General features: G+C 45.6%; 1 protein-coding gene across 1 annotated transcript in view; it reads left to right on the top strand.

Annotated features, from left to right (window-relative positions):
* Positions 1-23,709, top strand: part of LOC119958094 (R3H domain-containing protein 2) — a 148,581-nt gene that overhangs the window by 4,908 nt on the left and 119,964 nt on the right. Inside the window, exons 2-5 of the mRNA XM_038786323.1 lie at positions 1,150-1,191; positions 8,906-8,995; positions 10,084-10,216; positions 18,500-18,578. Coding sequence (XP_038642251.1) covers positions 1,150-1,191; positions 8,906-8,995; positions 10,084-10,216; positions 18,500-18,578 — 344 coding nt within the window. The remainder of the gene's footprint in view (positions 1-1,149; positions 1,192-8,905; positions 8,996-10,083; positions 10,217-18,499; positions 18,579-23,709) is intronic.

Here is a 23,709-nt window from a genome sequence, read left to right as displayed (position 1 = left end):
GCTCATTGTGACCTTTGAAGGAAGGTCTTAAGCTGCTTGTTTCGGGTGCGAGAACATTCGTAGTCATCTTGTAAACTTTATTAAGTATTTAACAAAATACTGACCAGTATGTATCAATCAAACTATTTAATAGTTCAAAATAATTTTCAGTTACTTAAAAATCAGGTTACTCACAGATGATGGACTACACACTTGGATTAAATGCTTATTTTTTATGGTAAACCTATTTTCAGATACATTAATCAAGCAGTATCAGGCTATCCTTCTTAAAAATATCAAGGAATATATTTTAATGCAAGGGTGAAAATCGTTGTTTGTATTCAATGCTGAATTGATTTCGTTTCTGGTCGATTTTACATTTGATGCGGCAAATAGCAGCTAAACCCTGATTCAGCACTTGGGAAAACTAGCACAATTTTCCAAAGTGGAACCTCTACCTCTACCTGTTCTAGAACAGCAATCAATAAATCCTGAATTTGGTGAGTTATTGAGAGCGTCTTGAAATACGAGACAAAGTTGGTCTTTGACGCCATCCTATTTCCTTCCCTAAATGTTGGGAATGCAGTGCGTTGTGTTCCCCCGAGAGAGGATGAGTAGGGTCCTGCCAAGGGCAGCCTGCTAGCTGTTTGAAAGTGTGTGCATGACTTGGTGACCTACCTACCCACAGATATTTATTTGGGATGCTCGTTCAAACCTTGCTGTTTTTATACTTGATAACATCTTGGTTAACGCAATTTGGGAAGAGATTTTATGCTAAATGACTCTCTGAGGTGATGTTGTAATTAGTGACAGTGGTGCTTTAGTAGACTTCAGAATGTTTCTGCTGGACTGTTCAACAAGCCTGCAATCAATGTCTGTAAAACATTGAACTTGAGAAGCAGGAGAAATGATGGCAAATGTATAATCTGTGCTTCTGGCACACCGGTTGTGGAGTAACTAAAATGAATAGAGTTCCTCTTGAAACAAAGGTGAAAAACCATTTTTGTTTCCAGAGAATTGGGTATCAGAAGATATGAAGGAAATGAAGCTTCTAGGTGAGTCCATGTTGAGGGAGAGGACAGGAAGACAGTTTCCTCTTCTCTGATATGCTGCCAGTGAAAATAGAAATATTTTCCTAACTTACTGACGTGGTCCCTTGTTTCATTGCAGCGGCGAACGCAAAACCATGGACACTCGAGGAAGCGATCCAAGGTCAGAATGTGCTCATACTGAAATAATTCATCTTGGCTTCATTGGAATCGAATGTAGAATTGTGTGGGTGGCCTTAAAAAGCTGAATTACAATTCTCTGCATATCGGTGGTTTACTTTTGTGGCGGACCATCATTGTGTAGAAGATAACACAGGGTTCTTCAGTATCAGATGTGACTGAAACAGTCCATTCAGCCCAACCAGTCCATGATGGTGTTTATGGTCCACTCAAACCTCCTCCCATCTTTTCTCCCGTCTGTTAACTCGATTTTCATCTTTCTTATGTCCTTCTCGATCCTCATCTTGAAGTGCATTATGTTATGGTCACTCTTGCCTAGATCTACCTCCACTCTTATCTACTCTGATTCATTTCCCGGTTGCAAGATCTAACAGTGAATAAACCTTCACTTGTTGGGTTTTCTGTTTACATACTGGGTTAGAACGGAGTCCTGTACACATCGGAACTCCATTTCCTTATCCCCTTGAACTGCCTCTGTCCAATTAATATCAGGTCAGTTGAAATTCTCCATGATTATTATTCTATGTTTTTTACTCAATTCCCTAATTTGTCTCCATATTTCTGTAGACGACACCAATCAGTTTCATTGATCCTTATTTATCTTTAACTTCTATCTAATGGATTCTATTCTTGTGTTGCTAATAGTTGCATCCTTATTCTACTGACATATTATTCCGAATAAGTACAATTATTCCATCTCCCTCTTATCCTCTCTGTCTTTTCTAAATATGTTATATGCTGCAATGTTTTAATTCCCAGTCCTGATTTTTCTGCAGCCAGATCTCCGTAATCCTTAATTCCCCGGTTGAAAATGGGCACTGTGTGCATTGCTGTACAGATGAATACCCAATTCTTTTCTTCCCATTAAGGGGCAATTTAGCATGGCCAATTCACTGAGCCTGCACATCTTTGGGTTGTGGGGGTGAGACCCACACAGACGCAGGGAGAATGTCCAAACTCCACACAGACAGTGACCCGGGGCCGGGATTCGTACCCGGGTCCTTGGCGTCCTGAAGCAGCAGTGCTAACCACTGCGCCACCGTGCTGCCCTCAGATATTCTAACTCTTCAGGATTTCCTCTCACTTGGTGTTTAACCATCTTATTAGACACTCATTCTATAACTATTTATTTCCCTGCCGTCAATGTCCTCCCTTACTTTATTGATTTCTGTGTTGTTCTGCCTGTGTTGTTTACATTTCAGCTGCTTATGTTTCTTGTGGATAGGCCCCCACTGCTCCCCCTTTCCTATTTTAACGCCTTTACCACCTCCCTGTTGAGCTTTTCCACTGGGACATGGGTCCTGTCCTGGTTCAGATGGAACCCATCCCATTGGTAGAGCACCAGAGGAAAAGGAAGCTCTCCTTCCCACACCAGCCCTTTAGCCATGTGTTCATTCTCCTGGTCTGTCTTCTCCTGTGCTAATTTGTACGTGACTGAGGCAGTCGTTCAGAGATTATTACCTGCTCTTTAATTTAGAGCCTAGCTGCTGAAGGCTTTCAACAGGACCTCCTCTCTCTTTCTATCTGTTGTTTGTTCCGTGACAACTGGATTTCTCTCTGCCCTTTGCAAGTCTCTATCCAGCTGCCACGACTTGTACTTTGCCCTGACACCTCCATTTGAAGGCTTCGAGGTAAGTGCAACATAACTAGACTGCCTGTTGCACTAACTGGCACACGCTGCTGGGACACACCAGTTTGTGTCGTCCAGCTCCATTCGGGCTGGTCTTCATGGACAGCACTGCGCTCCTGGACTCATGGAACCTCTCATTTCACCAGCTCCGATCAGTACTATGCCCGGGTTTGGGGAGTGCAGGGGTCTCTGGTCCCGGTGCCACACGTCATTGTCTATCTGGACAGCACTATGCTGGAGGACTCATGCATCCTCTACTCCAGCGAACCGAAATTCAACTGTGTTTGCGGGGGGGGGTGGATGCTGTGAAACGGGGTCAAAGGAATACCACATTGTTTTCTGGGGAGTGCGGAGCTCGGCAGGGTGGGGGGGGGTAGAAGCTCCAGGTAATAATACTAGTCGCTTATTGTCACGAGTAGGCTTCAATGAAGTTACTGTGAAAAGCCCCTAGTCGCCACATTCCAGCACCTGTCCGGGGAGGCCGGTACGGGAATTGAACCCGCGCTGCTGGCCTTGTTCTGCATTACAAGCCAGCTGTTTAGCCCACTGTGCTAAACCAGCCCCTAAATCAGAGGCGCACAGGCAGTGATGGAGAGAGGGGCAAACTCTGTCCTGTAATTCAGGTGCAGCACCACCATCTTGACGTCCCAGAACAATGGAGTTGTGCAAAACCGAAAGCAAGATCAGCTCTGCCTGGGAGTAGTACGAGTCCGTGTGGGAGAAACACTAAGCTGAGGCTCCTTGGGGTGCATGCTCGCTTGTTGGTGCTGTTGCGGTGGTCAGGATCCAGGTCAGTTACACAGGACAGAAACGTCGTTGCCCAGGAAACAACAGCAAACCAATCTGCCCTATTAAAGGGAGAGGCAAAACACAATAGACTCCCCTCAAGAGTTTCAACATGGACAGAATGGAAGGTAGGACTGCAGCCTTGGAGAGTGAAGGCAATAGTGAAGGGGTACAGCTGCATCATTTCTGCCATCCAATCAGTGAAGGGGAGCTACAGGTCAACAATGACTGCCATTCATCATTGGCCAAACGGATTCCACTCACTGACATGAGTAACTGAAAGTTCATAGTTGGACCAATTCAAAGAATGGAGTGCTGAGCTGCTTCGATTTAATAATTTAATTCACAAATTATCACCTCCGACAGAGCTCCAGGTGTCACCTTTCTGGAATGGAATAGCGTCTTGGGGCTAAGGCTGCGTCAGGCACAGTGCAATCCGTGTGGCCAGCGCTCATTAGCCCCACTTCTCCCACAGCTCTCTCAAATCACAGTGTCCCTTTCGCCCTTGTTTCTGATGCTTATTTTCATAGCACAGGCAATACTGTGAATGGATGCAGAGCTCCAGGCTGCATTTCTCAAGAGTCTCATTCGATGGAGGATTCGAAGTCAAGAAAGGTGTTGCCGCATGCAGCTCCATTCATGAGGGACTGCCTGAGGGTGTGGCCAAGGGGAGGCCTGAGCATGAACAGGAGGCTGTGGAGGCGAGACCCAGACAGCGGAGGCAACTCACCACCGAGGGTTTATCGTCAAAGAGTCTCCTACTTACAACTAAGAGGCAGTGCGAGGAACGGGCTGCGTCCCAAGAGAGCAGACATCACACAAGCCACATTCTTCATGAATACGTGGCTATGGGGTTGAAGGCATTCCCCTTGTCAATGGCTTTGAAGATGACGGCAACATTCAATTTCTTTGCCTCTGGGTCTTTCCAGTATGTGCCGTATGTGAGGTGAGCCCTCCCCGGAAGGGCCAGAGGATGGAGTGTGAGCAACATGATAGATGGGATGGTGTCCGTGAGAGAGTGAGTGTTGATATGTGTCCCCCGCTTATAGATGTGTCAGACCCATGCAGAGAGTGGCTGTTAAAGTATGTGTTGCAATGTTGAGAGTTTGATAGTGGAGAGAGGACTGAGACTTGCCCTGACGGAGGATATGAAATCATTCATGTGCTTCCTGCACTGAATGGTGCTTTGGGCGTGGTTTCCAGCCAACCTGACCTCCCAGTGAAGGCCTCACAGGCCAGAGAGGTGAGGTTGCTGTGCTTCCTCGAGCCGTTCCTTAGAGTAGAGGACATGCTTCTGTGCCTGGACTCTTCAAATCAAAGCCACAAGGACATGGTGGTTGAATTAGGGTGCAGACTTCTTCTTGAGGCTGCTAGTCTTTTACCTCTGGGTTCCAGACACCCTGCAGGGTCTTATGGATATGGGTGGGCTGGAGAGAGTATGTGTTGCACTGGCGTTTAACTATGACGCTGAAGGCAGGGATTGTTGAATCAGCCAGGTGATTCGGAGAGATACTTGCTTGCGCATAATTAATGAGACCAAGCGTGGAATTGGGAGCGAGTTCCTGCCATTCCAATCAGCGGGAAGGGCCACTGGAATCATCCGCCACTGCGTATTCGACAAAAAGACTGGAGACTTCCGCCAAAATTTCAGGTCGATAATGACCCTCTGATGAAAGGTCCTCAATCTGAAAAAATAGCTCTTGTGTCTCTCTCCACAGACGCTGCCTGACCTGCTGAGTATTTCCAGCATTTTCTGTTCATATTTCCCATTTCCCGCATGGACAGTATCTTGCTTTTGTACTTCCTGTCCTGAACCTGTATTTTCCCCTGAGCTGTGACTGTATTCTGGATAAAACTAAGCAGAAACAACTGTGTCGGAGTTTCTGTAACTCACTCCAGTTCAGTTACTTTAAACTGGAGAGATTTAAGCTGGAGATATCTTCTCCAGACGTGTTTGCTCAATAGAGTCTTGCTGTCCGCAAAGTCTCTCATTCTGTAATCTGCTCTGCCAGATCTTAGATTATCCATATTTTGTTTGTTTAAGTAAAGTATTTATATTCAACCTTCATTTTTTAAATCAAGTAGTTTGACTAGTTATGCTATAATTTTAGTGCAGCACTCCTATTTTCCTGGTCCTGGTTAAAACGACTGCCCTAATTTGGAGAGAAAAGGTAATGTTAAAATTCACGAACCAATCACCTAGCCGCCTCTTGGGTCTCGCCCTCACCCGTACTCGGATCACACCTTTTTCAGTAAAAGACCAGTGCAGCATCTCTTCCTTCGCTGCATCGAGTTCCCTCACCAACTTCACCATGTTATGTGTCATGCTGGCCTCTGTGCTCCCTCCCTATTGTGTGTGTCAGCGAAGCTGCCTGTGTTTATACTCGCTGGAATTCCTGCTAACGAGGGAACCAGTTGTAACTGGCCAGCCACATAATGAACTAACTGTGCCGCTGCCACTAGTAGACTCTAAGACTGAAATCAGCTACAAGTTGATGTTTAAAGTAAGATCAAATGATATATGCAAACAGATCAACCCTTCAAACCCTGTCACTCACCAAATGGAAGGAGCAATTCAGGGAGGACAAGAGGGGAGTGAGCTCAGCGGAGCGAGAACAAGATGAGCGAGCTGCTGATTAATCGTCGGGGATTAGAAATTGTTATTGCAGAGACTGAGGAAGGGAAGCAATGAGAAAATGAGGATGGTAGAGAACGAGGAATTTTGAGTGAGAGGTGAGTAAGGTGCAAAGGAGGAGATAGTGCCAGAGGAGTAGGGGGTCAGGCCAAAGTATGACCTGGTGATAAGTTCCACACGTTCAACATGGAGGTCATAGAACATAGAATGAAGTATGTGCTGGAAAATCTGGCCTGACTGGATGTCGGTGTGATCATCCACAATACTTCCATAGATGACAAGTGAATGGGCATTCTGGAGGGAGATGCGGTGAGAGCTGATCCACTGGCAGAGTCCACAGGGCCAGCAATGGGAGGATGAGTTGGGCAGGTAGGATATTGGCCAAGTTGGTCCTCGGGCACACTGGGCAGGAAGGTCAATGAAAAAGTGGGATGGGGCAGTTGGGGTTGCTGTTAGTATTGAGAGTGCCTTGAAAAGCATGTCAAAGGATGTGAAGGAAGGCAGAGAGGGAATGAAATGAAAAAAAATCGCTTATTGTCACGAGTAGGCTTCAAATTAAGTCACCGTGAAAAGCCCCTGGTCGCCACATTCCGGTGCCTGTTCGGGGAGGCCGTTACGGGAATTGAACCGGGCTGCTGGAAGAGGGAGTCGAGCCTGGGATGACAGCAAGGAGTGGAGGAGCACGGAAGGACGGGGGGAGAGATTTGGGAGGGCAGGGAACCTGAGAGGGGAGAAGCACGGCAGCATAGTGGTTAGCACAATTGTTTCACAGCTCCAGAGTCCCAGGTTCGATTCCTGGCTTCGGTCACTGTCTGTGCGGAGTCTGCACGTTCTCCCCGTGTCTGCGTGGGTTTCCTCCGGGTGCTCCGGTTTCCTCCCACAGTCCAAAGATGTGCAGGTTAGGTGGATTGGCCGTGATAAATTGCCCTTAGTGTCCAAAATTGCCCTTTGTGTTGGGTGGGGTTACTGGGTTATGGGGATAGGGTGGAGGTGTGGGCTTGGGTAGGGTGCTTTTCCAAGAGCCGGTGCAGACTCGATGGGCCGAATGGCCTCCTTCTGCACTGTAACTTCTATGATTCTGTGAGAAGTGAACAGAGGAAAGTGAAGATAGATAGAAGAGAGGGCTCCAGGAAGAGGTAAAGAGGATTTATGTTTTTAAAAATAGGGACAATGATGTAAAAATGGAAGTGATGGGCATAGAAATGGAGTGGTAGGCAAAATGTGTACACGGATGGACATGGGAAATTGGGTTGCATTGACCTGGTTGCACAGCAATTATTAGGGTACGTGTGTCCTGTTAGTAAATGGAGAACAGAGAAGAGGTGGGATGTCCATGCAAATGAATATCCGTGAGGTCTGCAGATCAGAAAGATGATGGCAAAGTTGGAGGACACCTGAGTCCAAAGATGTGCGCGATAGGTTGATTGGCCGTGCTAAATTGTCCCTTTGTGTCCAGGGATGTGCAAGTTAGGTTACAGGGATAGGGAGGGATGGGCAGGGAAGTGCGCCTGGGTAGGGTGCTCTTTTGGAGGGCTGGTGCAGACTCGATGGGCCGAATAAGGATTCTATGATTCTTGGAGGTCAAGAGGTGGCTAGGGGGAGTGAATTTCTGACCAGGAACAGACTCGCTGAAGTTTTAGAACCAACAAACCACTGACAGCAGGCGTAGTAGGAAACAACAGCGAGGTAGGCTTTGCAAATATAAAGAGCAGATCAGCTAAGTCCAGTGCAGAAATGTAGTCTTCAAGTTGAGGGAAGTACAAGAGTGCGAAGCTAAATTTGAGGATAGATCTAGAGCTCAGTGAGGAAGGCAGAGCGCACAGGCAGTCAGTGCCTGGGCTGCAGTGGTTTAACCTAGCAGCTCGTGCTACAATAGACCTGTTGTTCGAGCCAAGGTAACTTGAACAGTAAAACGGAGGAGATGGTAGGGCATTGGGCCAAGATGGCCAAGGACACAGGTGAACAGTGGGTAACTCCCATGGGAGCTGATCCTGGGAACCATCTTGAATGTCATTCCGGTTAGCTGTGGAGCAACAATTTTAATTGGCCTGTTAGATTTCTTTTGAACTCAATGGCTCAGAGATTAAGCATTGTGCGGTACTGAAGCCATACTGAGAGCCAAAATCCCAGATTCATTTTGTGGTTTGATCTGAATTAGCCAATTACAATGAACCTTTCGGAGGATTAAACCTCACTTTAGCATTATTAACGTCTAGAAAAACCAGGGTAGCAGGCACATAATAATCTTTATTATTGTCACAAGTCGGCTTACATTCACACTCCAATGAAGTTACTGTGAAAATGGGATGTACTACCACCTGTAAGTTCCCCTCCAAATCATACCCCTTCCTCCTTCATCGCTGGTTCAAAACCCCTGGAACTCTTTAGCTGACAGCACTGTGGCTGTATCTATGTCACAAGGACTACAGTGGGTCAAGAAGGTGGCTGGCCAGCGCCTTTCCCAGGAGAATTGGGATTGGCACAAAACGCTAGCCTTGCCGGTGATGTCCAGATCCCGTGAAATAATAAAAGAATAAGAGTGATGAGTGGGAGAGAATCAGCAGGGTTGTCAAAACCAAGGCATGCCTCCAATTTCCATGTGTTCTCTCAGTACCTTTGAAAGGATTTTTCTCTTGTTCCTTTCAGTCCAATTCCAAGTTAAAACTGGTGCGAAGCCTTGCTGTGTGCGAAGAATCTTCCCACCCGTTCACATGTGATGGGCCTCAGGAAATCCAGGTAAAACTAAAGGGGAAATGCAGTTTACAAGAGGCTGAATGGGCAAAGTGGGCCACTATCCTGTGACTAGGTTAAAAGTGTGTAAAAATGGCATTTCTTTATTCCGCGTCTCCCACACACTGGAGGAGTTAATCCAGTCATGGATTCTTTGAGGGGAAACCATGCACTGATTTGCTGGCTCTCAATCATCAGAAACTCGGCCTGTGGCCTTTCTTCAATGCAGAGACCGCGCATTTCTACTCCTTTCAAGACATAGCAGTAAATATTCTTCACAAATCGTGCAGCAATTGGCGGTCAGATTAGTTAACATAACGAGATGCTGGTCATTAACGCTCACAAGTTGGTTACCTAATGACACTACTTGCAGATCAGTGCAGTGTTGATTTCCTAATCTGCCGAAGACTTTCAGCACTGCGTTTACTGGGCCCGGCTAATTAGCACTGCTGATGGTTTTGGTTGCCCACAAACACTGGACTGCTGACATATGGCCTTGGGATTTGGGTCTGGATTCAGCGGAGAGACTTGGGATTGGAAAGTCATGTATTATGCATAATTGAATTAATTGGAGGAGGGGCAAATCAAAGAATCACGGGGGGGAAAAAAAGGTAATTGCTGTTCCAATTGTATTCAACCTGAATCTCTCAGATCTTCCGATCACCGCAGCAAATGGATTCTGACCTCTCCCAATCCAAAGCTGCAAAGCTAGCCACACTCAGCCATGAGCCAAACCTGGCGATTTAAGGGAGACATCAAAGGAAGATGATTGTGGTCATTGGTATGAGGCACTACTGATCTTTCTGCTGTTACTGATTGGCACTGCACACCAACCAAAGTTTACCCCTAGGGTCCTGTCAAATAACCCAGCAGAGTCCAGCTGCCAAATTGTGTTGGTACACCCAAGAGATCTGCAACTCTATTCCCCAGTGTATTTATTTTATTTCCTGGGCTGGTGTTAAACATGCGTGTGATCCGGGAAGCTGCCTTGCGATCCTTGCTGGTGGAGAGATTTATTGCATCCCGCTGTTGCCTGCTTGTGACCCAGTTAGTTTGCATTGCTCTGTGACCTGTGCCTCTACTGTACTTTCCAGGATGTTATCCAACTCCAGTTCACTTGCCCTTCTGATAAAGAAGAAGAAAGACCCTCAAAGGATGGCTCTGAGAAAGAAGACGAGGAAAAGAAAGAGAAGCTGGAGAAAGTACCGAAAAAAATGCTGTCAAGAGGTCAGAAGCTAGTTTCCTCTCTGCTCAGACTGGAGATTTAGCACAAAGTTTGAACGACGCATTTACTAATTGAAGTCAAATGAGTATGCACTGTTTAAAAGCATTGTCTGAAACCAACCTTTATAGAACCATAGGATAGTTACAGCACAGAAGGCAGCCACTTGGCCTGATTGAATCTGCCTCCACCACTCTCAGACAGTGCATTCCTGGTCCGAATCACGTATTCACTTCTAAATTTTCTCCTCTATCCGCCTTTGTGCCTTTTCTGAACCATCTTAGATCAGTGCCCTCCGGTTCTCAACCCTTTGGCCAATGGGAACCTTTTGGCCTCTATCCACTCTCTCTCTCTCTCGAGACCCCTCGTGATTTTGAACTCCTCTATAAAATCTCTCAACCTTAAAGCAAACAGCCCACGTTTCTCCCATCTGAACTGAATATGTACAAACATAACTGAAGCCCCTCATTACTGGAAGTATTTTCAGAACACTTTTCTGCACCCCCTTTAAAGCCTTTCCTAACATGTCATGTCCAGAATTGGATACAATACTCCAATTGGCGGCTTTATAAAAGTTCTTTGTAGCTTTCTTGCGTTTGTGCTCTATTTGTGAAGCCCAGGATCCTGTTTGCTTTTTTAATCATTTTTTTCTCAACATGCGCTGAGTGCTGAATTTGGGTGCATTAGAGTGCTATAGTGAGAGTTTGGTGACTGAGGGAGTTAGGTGAGGAGGGAGTAAGGTGCTCCTTTTAATTTCATTTCCTACATTTCCTCAAGAGCGTGAAGGGAGCCGGGAGTTTACAGAGACTGCAGCTGACATGGTAGGCTTATGCAGAAAGTAAGGAGGCATGGGATAGTGGGAAATTTGGCCAGTTGGATAACGAACTGGCTAACCGATAGAAGTCAGAGAGTGGTGGTAGATGGCAAATATTCAGCCTGGAGCCCAGTTACCAGTGGCGTACCGCAGGGATCAGTTCTGGGTCCTCTGTGATTTTCATTAATGACTTGGATGAGGGAGTTGAAGGGTGCGTCAGTAAATTTGCAGATGGTACGAAGATTGGTGGAGTTGTGGATAGTGAGGAAGGCTGTTGTCGGCTGCAAAGAGACATAGATAGGATGCAGAGCTGGGCTGAGAAGTGGCAGACGGAGTTTAACCCTGAAAAGTGAGAGGTCCATTTTGGAAGGACAAATATGAATGCGGAATACAGGGTTAACGGTAGGGTTCTTGGCAATATAGAGTGGATAGAGCTGTGAAGAAGGCCTATGGTGTGCTAGCGTTCATTTGCAGAGGGATTGAATTTAAGAGCCGTGAGGTGATGATGCAGCTGTACAAAACCTTGGTAAGGCCACATTTGGAGTACTGTGTGCAGTTCATTTTAGGAAGGATGTGGAAGCTTTGGAAAAGGTGCAAAGGTGCTTTACCAGGATGTTGCCTGGAATGGAGAGTAGGTCTTACGAGGAAAGGTTGAGGGTGTTAGGCCTTTTCTCATTACAACGGAGAAGGATGAGGGGAGACTTGATAGAGGTTTATATGATGATCAGGGGAATAGATAGAGTAGACAGTCAGAGACTTTTTTCCCGTGTGGAACAAACCATTACAAGGGGACATAAATTTAAGGTGAATGGTGGAAGATATAGGGAGGATGTCAGAGGTAGGTTCTTTACCCAGAGAGTAGTGGGGGCAAGGAATGCACTGCCTGTGGAAGTAGTTGAGTCGGAAACATTAGGGACCTTCAAGCGGCTATTGGATAGGTACATGGATTATGGTAGAATGATGGGGTGTAGATTAATTTGTTCTTAATCTAGGACAAAAGTTCGGCACAACATCGTGGGCCGAAGGGCCTGTTCTGTGCTGTATTTTTCTATGTTCTAAGTTCTATGCCCTGCTATTTATGCCCAAATACTTCTGATCTTTGTTTTTGTACCCCCTTTTAGAATTGTATCCTTTTATTTATCTTGCGCCTCATTCGTTTTACCAAATTGTCTGACTTCACCCCTCCCAAAATTTAATTTCATCCATCATGCCGTCCGTTTCACCTGCCTATGTCCTCTTGAGGTTTCTACTTTGCCCTTTTACAGTTTTTCTTTTGCAGATGACACAAAATGTAGTCTCAAAAATTAAAGGAAGAGGGAAGTGAAAAGTGTAGAAGCTGTTTAAATCCATAGAATTATGTGTGAGGCATTTGTGGATATATATGGAGCGTTTTCAGAGTCAGTTGGAATAAGAATACAATGTTGTCATTACGTCTGTTGTCCATTTTGTAGCAGTCCGATAAAGTTAGTTCACTAGTGGATAAGGTTTGCTCCTGTTGAATAGTACTGTAGTAGAACGTTTCAAGAAGTTCACTTTGTTTCTGTTATAGAACATAAATCGGAATTGCAGTAATTAATTAAAATAGAATTGCTTAGTTATGGAGGTCTTGTCAAATAAATATCAGTGATCAGATTCAGTTGTATTTTGGTTCTATAACCCAACAAGATGTTGGTCTACTATTGGCTTCCTTATGTATGCCCCCCTCCTCAATCCCCGGCTAAAAGTGCACTGGATATTTTTGTTGGCTTTGCAATCATCCTAGATACAAATGTCTGTTTTGGACAATGGAGCCCTGTACTACTTTTGTCACCCTGAAATGAAATGAAAATCGCTTATTGTCACGAGTAGGCTTCAATGAAGTTACTGTGAAAAGCCCCTAGTCGCCACATTCCGGCGCCTGTCCGGGGAGGCTGGTACGGGAATCGAACCGTGCAGCTGGCCTGCTTGGTCTGCTTTAAAAGCCAGCGATTTAGCCCAGTGAGCTAAACCAGCCCCTGTGTTAGCATCAAGCATCCCCAGGCCTGATTTAGCACAGGTCACATACAGGGTAGCTCTACTTCAAAAATGATTCGTAAACCAATCTCAAGAGCACCTCGGCCTGGATCGTTGGGCTTTTTCCTCTTTTTCACCCCATCATCTTTATCGGATTTTGGACATTGCTGCAATGTTGACAGTTTTTTTTTAAATGCTTATAGGTAACTTGCCTGAGCAGGTCTAATTTCACAAAGATCTCTCATAACTTTTATAAAAGAGGCCTTGAGCCCATCACTGGAGATGAGTTCATGCCACAGAAGTGAAAGGTCTTTGTGCTTCAACCCACTTTCTTACCCAGTGCCCATCTTAAAATGCCCATCTTAAAATGGTCAACGAGGCCTTCCGTGGGTCAAATGGTTCAGTAGGTAAATTGGTTCAGTGTGTAAATATGGACATATAAACTTGGTTCCCTTGTCAGTTGAAGCATCTATCCAGTTCAAACTTAAAAATATTCAGTGATCCTGCCTCCACTGCTCTCTGGGGAAAAGACCCATGACACTGCGAGAAAATAAATTCTGCTAATCTCGGTCTTAAATGGGAGACCCACATTTTTAAACTAGTTCTAGACTCTCCCACAAGAGGAAACATCCCCTCAACAATCACCCTGTCAAACCCCCACAGAATCTTGCATAAAATCACCTGTCAGCACGGTAGCATTGTGGATAGCACAATTGCTTCACAGCTCTAGAGTCCCAGGTTCGATTCCCGGCTTGGGTCACTGTCTGTGCGGAGTCTGTACATCCTCCCCGTGTGTGCGTGGGTTTCCTCCGGGTGCTCCGGTTTCCTCCCACAGTCCAAAGATGTGCAGGTTAGGTGGATTGGCCATGATAAATTGCCCTTAATGTCCAGAATTGCCCTTAGTGCTGGGTGGGGTTACTGGGTTATGGGGATAGGGTGGAGGTGGTGACCTTGGGTAGGGTGCTCTTTCCAAGAGCTGGTGCAGACTCGATGGGCCGAATGGCCTCCTTCTGCATTGTAAATTCTATGATCTATGATTAATCTAGGACAAAGGTTCGGCACAACACCGGCCCCTTATTTCTCATCAAACTGGACTTTCAGCTCGGGGTCCGCCTTCAGGCCTCTGCAGTCTCTAGAATGGCACCCAGACTTGCTGGAGAGAGAGGCAGCCCCACAGTGTCCTTATGGAGAGAGTCAGTTGGGTCTTTTTGGAACGGGTTAGTTGCATCTCTTCAGGCAGCCAGAATCAAAACTGAAACCAAACTGGAACATTATGACTCTGAAAACATTACAGTGGGATCAATATATAGAATTTACAGTGTAGAAGGAGGCCATTCAGCCCATCGAGTCTGCACCGGCCCCTGGAAAGAACACCCAAACCCACATCGCCACCCCACCCCCGCAACCCAGTAACTCCATTCACCTTCCTAACCACTTGCTCTCCTTGTTATCTTGTCCTGATTCATGTACCAGGTCACCCAGATCCCTCTGTACCTCAGAGTTCTGTAACCCCTCTCCATTTAAATAATATTCTGTTTTTCTATTCTTCCTGCCCAAGTGGACAAGTTCACATTTTCCCCTATTATACTCCATCTGCCAATGCTTTCCTATTATCACTCTTTGCAGACACCTTATGACAACTTACTTTCCTGCCCATCTTTGTGGCATCAGCAAATTTAGCAACCATCCCATCGGTTCTGTCACCGAAGTCATTAATATAGATTGTAAATGCATGGAGTAGCTTGCTACTGAGCTATATGTTAGGTGGGGTTACTGGGTTATGGGGACGGGGTGGAGGTGTGGGCTTAAGTAAGGTGCTCTTTCCAAAGGCTGGTGCAGACTCGATAGGCCGAATGGCCTTCTGCACTGTAAATTCTATGATTTTATGATCAAGATGCTCTCTGCTTCAAAGCCTGGCCTGTGCTGAGTTAGTGGAGTTTAACATGGGTGATACATTTAATAATAATAATAATAATAATAATAATAATCATAATAATAATCGCTTATTGTCACAAGTAGGCTTCAATGAAGTTACTGTGAAAAGCCCCTGCTCACCACATTCCGGCGCCTGTTCGGGGAGGCTGGTACGAGAATTGAACCGTGCTGCTGGCATTGTTCTGCATTACAAGCCAGCTGTTTAGCCCACTGTGCTAAACCCATGTGTTTATGTGGCTAATTACCCCTGGGAAAGGGAGGAGGAAAAGGGTTGCAGTTTGCCCTCTTGATTACCTGTACCAACTCCACTGTAAAGTATTTGTGCATTGATATCAGATGAGAATAGGCGAAAGCTTGGCTGTGATCCATCCCATGGTCAAAGTGCCTGTAAAGGCCCAGTTGAATGAGGTGCTATATGATTGACAGCTTCTGTAGGACCCATAGAACGAGTGAGAACGTTTAGGTAAGGAGAGGAGAAAAAATGGGCTAAAGAAAACCTATTCGGTAAATGTACCCTTCACTTTAAATATCTGTGTTCAAAACAGGCAGTCACATATATCATCCAAAAAATGATGACCATTATCCCTATGCATTCGTGCCAACTTTGAAGTTATTGGTCATCGAGTCTTCAGCACTTCATTTACTTCGAGCAAAAATAGCTGTGCTTATTTACAATAAGTATGAGGAATCATCGATCACATGAGCTGGGTTCCCCAGAGGACACACTTTTTTTTGTCGGTGTACACAATTTCTGGACTTGCAGAAACATGTTTGGGTTGTGAAACTTTAGCTGAAGTGTCTTAAAATTGGAAGGAAATTTATTTTGACGTGCAGATCGATTGAACGCAAATTCCATATGTGCTGAGATTATAAAACAAGGCGGTGATGACATTTAGCAAAAGGAGCTCGGTGGTTGATGTTATCAAGACACTGGTATTGGCTCCTGACGTTGTCGTCATCATGTGATCTATCTTGCTTAACTAGCTGTTTCTATAAGAATTATCGGTGCAATAAATGTAAATGATCGAAGTGCCTTGAATATTTTCTGTGCTTGTGTAGTCTGTCAAACTGTAGGGTGGGAATCTCCAGTTCCCCAGCCGTGTGTTTCTTGGCGGCTCGCTGTTTGCTGGCTGCGGGATTCGATACTGCCACCGCTTGTCAATGGGATATCCCATTGAAGCCCCTCCACGCCGCCGGGAAACCTGTGGGCGGGGCTGCACTGCCGGCAGCACCAGAGAATCCCAACGGCAGAGAATTCCGGACTCTTGATCAATCGACTGCTGTATTATTTCGGCACTTAAAAAAAAATCATAGTATTGGAAAGCTTTTGTTCGTCGCTATACCAACCATCGCGCACAGCAGGCATGCCGCAGACCTGCTACGAGTGGTGGGGACTGTACCCGTTCATACCAAGTTTTAAAATAATTAAGAGTACCCAATTATTTATTCCCGATTAAGGGGCAATTTATCGTGGCCAATCCACCTACCCCGCACATCTTTGGGTTGTGGGGGCGAGACCCATGCAGACAGGGGGAGAATATGCAGACTCCACACGGACAGTGACCCGGGCCAGGATTGAACCTGGGACCTCGGTGCCATGAGGCAGCTGTGCTAATTGCTGCGCCACCATGCCACCCAGTGCTGTACTGATTTAGTGCCACATTGGCAAATTCAGCACAGATGTGTGGGCAAGCTCTCTGGCCAGGGCGGACCTTCCAGCTGACCCTTCACCTGCCCTCACAGATGGTGCCTTTCCCAAGGATCATTTTTTTAAAAAAAACCTTCCTCTTTCTTGCTCGCAGATGCTGAGGTAATATGTCAATCTCCTGACTTGTGATCAGCGAACACTGCCCGACCGATTGATCCAAGCTGGGCTCCTCCTGCTCTTTGTTTACCTTTTTCATTCTCAGAGGCACCTTGTATAAAATGGCAGAATTGTGTAGTGAAGCGGCAATGTTGGAGCCAGCAATGGGCAGACAGCGTAAACAATTCAGTTTGTTCACTATAAACAGCACTAGTGAGCTTACTGCACCACAGAATGTTGGCATGCCGGGGGTTGTGTTCACGTCTTTCCTGAGCTCTATCATATGACTTTTCTAGTGGTTCATAAAATAAATTCTCCCGAATGTCACTTCAGATAAGGCCCGGTGTGCTGCTTTACTACTTTTTTTTATAGCGTGCTGAAACAGGGGATAGGTTGCTGCAAAATACTGACAAGTCACTCAAACTGTGAGGAAACGGGGGAAACATTCTCACCCCACTTAATTTACTCCTCGTGCCTTGGTGACGCCTCCTTGACTCTTCAACAAGTGCTAAGCTCTACATTTCTCGCCATAAACCGTCCCACCCCACTTTCCTTCTTTGAGAGATTCTCCTTAAAACCTACATTGAGCAAATTCTTCTTGGTCCTTCCCAATATTGCCTTTGGATGGAAATCCACTGATTTTTGATCATGCCTACGTGAAGTGCCTCGGGATTTTTTTCTATGATAAAAGAATGTATACATGCAATTGGTCGTGGATGGAGTAGTTTGGGGCAGCAGGGTAGCATGGTGGTTAGCATAAATGCTTCACAGCTCCAGGGTCCCAGGTTCGATTCCCGGCTGGGTCACTGTCTGTGTGGAGTCTGCACGTCCTCCCCCTGTGTGCGTGGGTTTCCTCCGGGTGCTCCGGTTTCCTCCCACAGTCCAAAGATGTGCGGGTTAGGTGGATTGGCCATGCTAAATTGCCCGCAGTGTCCTAATAAAAGTAAGGTTGGGGGGGGGGGGGGGGGGGGTTGTTGGGTTATGGGTATAGGGTGGATACGTGGGTTTGAGTGGGGTGATCATGGCTCGGCACAACATTGAGGGCCGAAGGGCCTGTTCTGTGCTGTACTGTTCTATGTTCTATGTTCTAGTCAGGATGGAACGTTTTCCTCATGGGAAACTGGTTAAAAATCCACATCCTGTTGCTTGAACTTCATATTTCTAAGCATTCTGCTCCCAGTTGCAAGTGACATTTGAACTCTGTTGTAGTGCTGCCCATGTTTGCTGCAAGCACGCTGCCTTGAAGTGGCTGAGTTCTCATTCAACCCCTGACAGCTAATGCAGGACAGCATCAGTAGCAATCATGGAGCAGTAACGTTACTTTAGAGTATGATCGCATGGGGCGGCACGGTAGCGCTGTTAGCACTGTTGCTTCACAACGCCAGAGTCCCAGGTTCGATTCCCGGCTTGGTCACTGTCTGTGTGGAGTCTGCGCGTCCTCCCCGTGTCTGCGTGGGTTTCCTCCGGGCGCTCCGGTTTCCTCCCACAGTCCAAAGATGTGTTGTTAGGAGAATTGTACATTCTGAATTCTCCCTCTGTGTAACCGAACAGGTGCCGGAGTGTGGCGACTAGGGGCTTTTCACAGTAACTTCATTACAGTGTTAATATAAGTCTACTTGTGACACTAATAAAAGATTATTATTATTATTAAAAGGAGCAAAATAATAGAAAAAAGGCTACCTACATATTTTCTGAAAAATAACTACTTTTGTTAATGCAACAAATTTGTGTTCCTTTTAACAGATTCTAGTCAAGAATATACGGATTCCACCGGAATTGATCTGCACGAGTTTATAGTAAATACACTGAAAAATAACCCCAGGTAAAAGACTTTCCATTGCAGAAATAAGAATCTCATCATAATTTAAGGTGAACTTTGAAAGTTCGTTGTATTGGCAGGAACTATGGGATATTTGTGATGGGTAGAGTTCAGTCTCGTGTCTGTGGACAGATTATCCAGGTTGTTAGGCAAGTGTGTGTATGACCTTGTTCTCCTTTGTTAGCTTCTGATAGTCTCTCAGTCTGGCTTCTGGACTACACTTTTAAAGTACTTCACTGTTTGTAAAGCACTTTGAGATGTCCTGTGTTTTGTCAAAATGCTATATAAATGCAAGTCTTTTTTCCCCCAGAAGCTGTTGCACTTTTGAGATGGAGGTGAGGTGTTTTTGTCTAATCATTAAGAAAGTATAGTGTATGGCACCTACTCTTCCTGCTGGTGACTATATTGAGTGAGTGTATTTGGGTGACCATTCATAATTAGGGTACGTAGTGCCAGTCTAGTATTCCATGTAAATTTAATGTGGTCTGTGAACTGATGCAAGGGTTCAATTGCAGCTTCAATCTCACTGTTCGGCAATGTTTTTGTCGGCTGTAGTTTATTGCAATTCGGTATTCATTCTCAAAAACTCTCACGTTGATCATTGTGGTGATAGCATGGTTGTGCTATAATTCACTGACTGACCACGAGGAGTCTCAGGATATAAGTGAATGTTTGAGTCAGGTGACCTCAGACTGGCTGGAGGAAGCTGGAGAGAAGTTGCTTGTGCACGGTCATACTGTTATTCATCTGTTGTTTTGTATATATTTGACCTACAGTTAATGTTAACAAATCGTTTTTAGCTGTAGCTCCAAGTGTTCTTGAAACATAAACTTGGCCATCCAACAAGAACATTACAGTCGTGACATCACAGAAGTGAAACAATGATTCTAACAGCGTAAAGTACACATCACAAAATGTTTGAGCAGTGGATTGCCGGGTTGTCAGCAATACACAGTGCATTGCATCTTATCTTGTGATTTTCCAGCAACAGAAGCTACTTCAGTCTGCGCAGGATTGAACATGAATAGAGGAGTTTCTTTGATTGTGATCCTGGGGCCGCTGCAATCCATTTTGCATTGCCCATCCTTAGCTGCTGTGTGAATGTGGTGATGGAGCATCGCCTTGAAGCACGGCAAGCAGCTTAATTCAACTCAGTGACTTGCTAGGCAGTGAAGAATGATCGATGAGGGAGTCGCATATAGGCCAGAGTGGGAAGGCTGGCAGGTTTCCTTCCTAAATGGGTTACTTGTGGACCAGTTAGGTTTCCATAATAATCTGAGTGTTTTATTTCCAGGTTTCTTTTGAACTGAATTCAAATTCTCAAGCTACCATGATGAGATTTGAACTCCAGTTCTCGGGATTATATTAGCCAAGTAATATGACAACGACACACTACCCTACCCCTTTTAATGATGCATTTCGGACTTCCGTACCCTTTCACCTACATCACTGTCTGCATTGTGTGTTGACACGAGAAATACAGTAAAGTTTGGGGAAATTATTAATAAACTTGGCAGTATATAATGACCAGTGTTGAGTTTGCAAGGCTGTCATTTAATCGTGGGCATTCACATTCGTAAACTGCTTGAACTTTATTCTCACAGCGTCTGATCAAATTACAGTCTTATAACACTTTGGAATTTATCTATGCCAGCGTTATATTCTGAGTGAGTAAGGCAGCCACCAGCTGTTACGGTAAAGTTAACATGGAATTCAAAGTGCAATGCTATTCGATTAAAGTTACTGTGTATTTTCATTTTCAACCTGTTTTTAATCTGTAACAATGATGTGTGACCAGCACTCAGCTCCTAAACGAGGCAGAGTAAAATTCTTTAAAGTCAAATGCAAAACTGAACTTGTCTTTGATTTCCATCATCACAGTCAATTTGAGCTGAAATGGCTTGAATGTTCGCCTCAGGTATTTGCTGAAATGCTAACTACTTTTAAAAGTAGAATCGACATATCAGCCTCGTAGGATGGAACGTCATGGCAAGAATTTTCCAAAACACTTTTAAACTTTACTGTGACATGCTTTATTGTGGGATGCGGACATTGCTGGCTGGGCCTGCATTTATTGCCTGTCCCTGATTGTCCTTGAACTGAGTGTTTGCCAGCTATTTCAGAGGGCATTTCAGAGTCAACCACATTGCTGTGTCGATGGTAGCCATGATGTGGAGATGCTGGCATTGGACTGGGATGGGCACAGCAAGAAATCTTGCAACACCAGATTAAAGTCCAACAGGTTTGTTTCAAACTACCCAGCCTTTAGAACAGCGACCACGACACCACACAACCCTGCCATGGCAATCTCTGCAAGACGTGCCAGATCATCGACATGGCTACCACCATTACACGTGGGAACACCACCCACCAGGTACACAGTACATACTCGTGCGATTCAGGATGGCAGCCGGTGACTAGTGGCCTGCCTCAGGGGTCTGTGCTGGGACCACAACTTTTCCCAATATACATTAATGATCTGGAAGAAGGAACTGAAGGCACTGTTGCTAAGTTTGAGATGATACAAAGATCTGTAGAGGGACAGGTAGTATTGAGGAAGCAATGGGGCTGCAGAAGGACTTGGACAGGCTAGGAGAGTGGGCAATGAAGTGACAAATGAAGTACAATGTGGAAAAGTGTGAAGTTATGCACTTTGGAAGGAGGAATTTAGGCATCAACTATTTTCTGAATGGGGAAATGCTTCGGAAAGCAGAAGCACAAAGGGACTTGGGAGTCCTTGTTCGTGATTCTCTTAAGGTTAACATGCAGGTTCAGTGAGCAGTTAGGAAGGCAAATACAATGTTAGCATTCATGTCGAGAGGGCTAGAATACAAGACCAGGGAAGTACTTCTGAGGCTGTATAAGGCTCTGGTCAGACCCCATTTGGAGTATTGTGAGCAGTTATGGCCCCATATCTAAGGAAGGATATGCTGGCCTTGGAAAGGGACCAGAGGAGGTTCACAAGAATGATCTCTGGAATGAAGAACTTGTCGTATGAGGAACATTTGAGGACTCTGGGTCTGGACTCGGAGTTTAGAAGGATGAGGGGGGATCTTATTGAAACTTACAGGATACTGCAAAGCCTGGATAGAGTGGACGTGGAGAGGATGCTTCCACTTGTAGGAAAAACTAGAACTAGAGGACACAATCTCAGACTGAAGGGATGATCCTTTAAAACAGAGATGAGGAGGAATTTCTTCAGCCAGAGGGTGGTGAATCTGTGGAACTCTTTGCCGCAGAAGGCTGTGGAGGCCAAATCACTTGAGTGTCTTTAAGACAGAGATAGATAGGTTCTTGATTAATAAGGGGATCAGGGGTTATGGGGAGAAGGCAGGAGAATGGGGATGAGAAAAATATCAGCCATGATTGCATGACGGAGCAGACTCGATGGGCCGAGTGGCCTAATTCTGCTCCTATGTCTTATGGTCTTATGGACTCGGCCAATGTTGTCTACCTCATACGCTGCAGGAAAGTATGTCCCGAAGCGTGGTACATTGGCGAGACAATGCAGACGCTGCGACAACGGATGAACGGACATCGCGCGACAATCACCAGGCAGGAATGTTCCCTTCCAGTCGGGGAATACTTCAGCAGTCAGGGGCATTCAGCCTCTGATCTTCGGGTAAGCGTTCTCCAAGGCGGCCTTCAGGACACGCGACAACGCAGAATCGCCGAGCAGAAACTTATAGCCAAGTTCCGCATGCATGAGTACGTCCTCAACCGGGACCTTGGATTCAAGTCTCATTACATTCATCCCCCACCATCTGGCCTGGGCTTGTGAAATCCTACCAACTGTCCTGGCTTAAGACAATTCACACCTTTTAACCTGTGATTAGCCCTCTCTCCAGTTGTTCTGTCTGGACCTGTAAATACTTAATTTCCTGCAAAGTATCATCTTGCATCATTGGCTTTGTCTATATATGCTGTCTTTGTGTAACCTACCTCTTCACTCACCTGAGGAGGGAGCGGCACTCTGAAAGCTCGTGATTCCAAATAAACCTGTTGGACTTTAACCTGGTGTTGTAAGACCTCTTACATCGCTGTGGATCTGGAGTCACATAGACACATAGAACAGTACAGTACAGAACAGGCCCATCAGCCCTCGATGTTGTGCCGAGCATTGTCCGAAACCAAGATCAAGCTATCCCACTCCCTGTCATTCTGGTGTGCTGCATGTGCCTATCCAATAACCGCTTGAAAGTTCCTAAAGTGTCCGACTCCACTATCACAGCAGGCAGTCCATTCCACACCCTAACCACTCTCTGAGTAAAGAACCTACCTCGGACATCCCTCCTATAATCTCCAACCCTGAATCTTATAGTTATGCCCCCTTGTAACAGCTACATCCACCCAAGGAAATAGTCTCTGAATGTCTACTTTATCTATCCCGCTCATCATCTTATAAACCTCAATTAAGTTGCCTGTCATCCTCATTTGCTCCAATGAGAAAAGCCTTAACTCCCTCAACCTTTCCTCATAAGACCTACCCTCCAATCCAGGCAGCATCCTGCTAAATCACCTTTGGATAGGATAGCAGATTTCCTTCCCCGAGGTGTTTTTTTTTACAACAATTGACGATTCATTTTAATTCCAGATTTTTATTTTTTGATACAGTAGTAGACAAGACCCTAAACTCATTTTTCCCCCAATCATTGGACCCCAACTGAAATGAATTTGCCCTGTCAAAGTGTCAGTCACTGCCACAACCGGTTGGCCAAAGAGAGAGGGACAGCCTGATGCAGAACAGTACTGGAGATCCACAGATAGGAGAAGGGAATTGGAAAGAATAAATCTCCAAAAAGATCGAGGAGTGACGACTCAGGACGGCATGCAGGTGATTGGTTGCTCCAAGGAGCCTGGGGATAAGGAGTCTGTAGCTGAGGGAGTTAACGGGACAGAGCATCAGGATGCAGGGAGTGTCGAGGAGCAAGGTTAAGAAAGCTACTCTCTTGTGCTGACTCACCAAGTTGGAGCTCATGGATTAAACGGGTCAGTGGCAACATGGTGCAAAATTGGCTGAGTGACAGCAAACGGAGTAAAGGTTTGTATTTTGACTGGAGCAAGATGTGTCGTGGTTTCCTTAGGGGTCGGTGTTGGATCTGCTGTTTTCTCTAATAAGTTAATGACCTGGACC

This window comes from Scyliorhinus canicula, chromosome 28 (assembly GCF_902713615.1).
Source record: "Scyliorhinus canicula chromosome 28, sScyCan1.1, whole genome shotgun sequence".
In the NCBI taxonomy this organism is placed as follows: domain Eukaryota; kingdom Metazoa; phylum Chordata; class Chondrichthyes; order Carcharhiniformes; family Scyliorhinidae; genus Scyliorhinus; species Scyliorhinus canicula.
The sequence above is the reverse complement of the archived record's forward strand: the minus strand, read 5'-3'. Positions and strand labels throughout refer to the sequence as shown.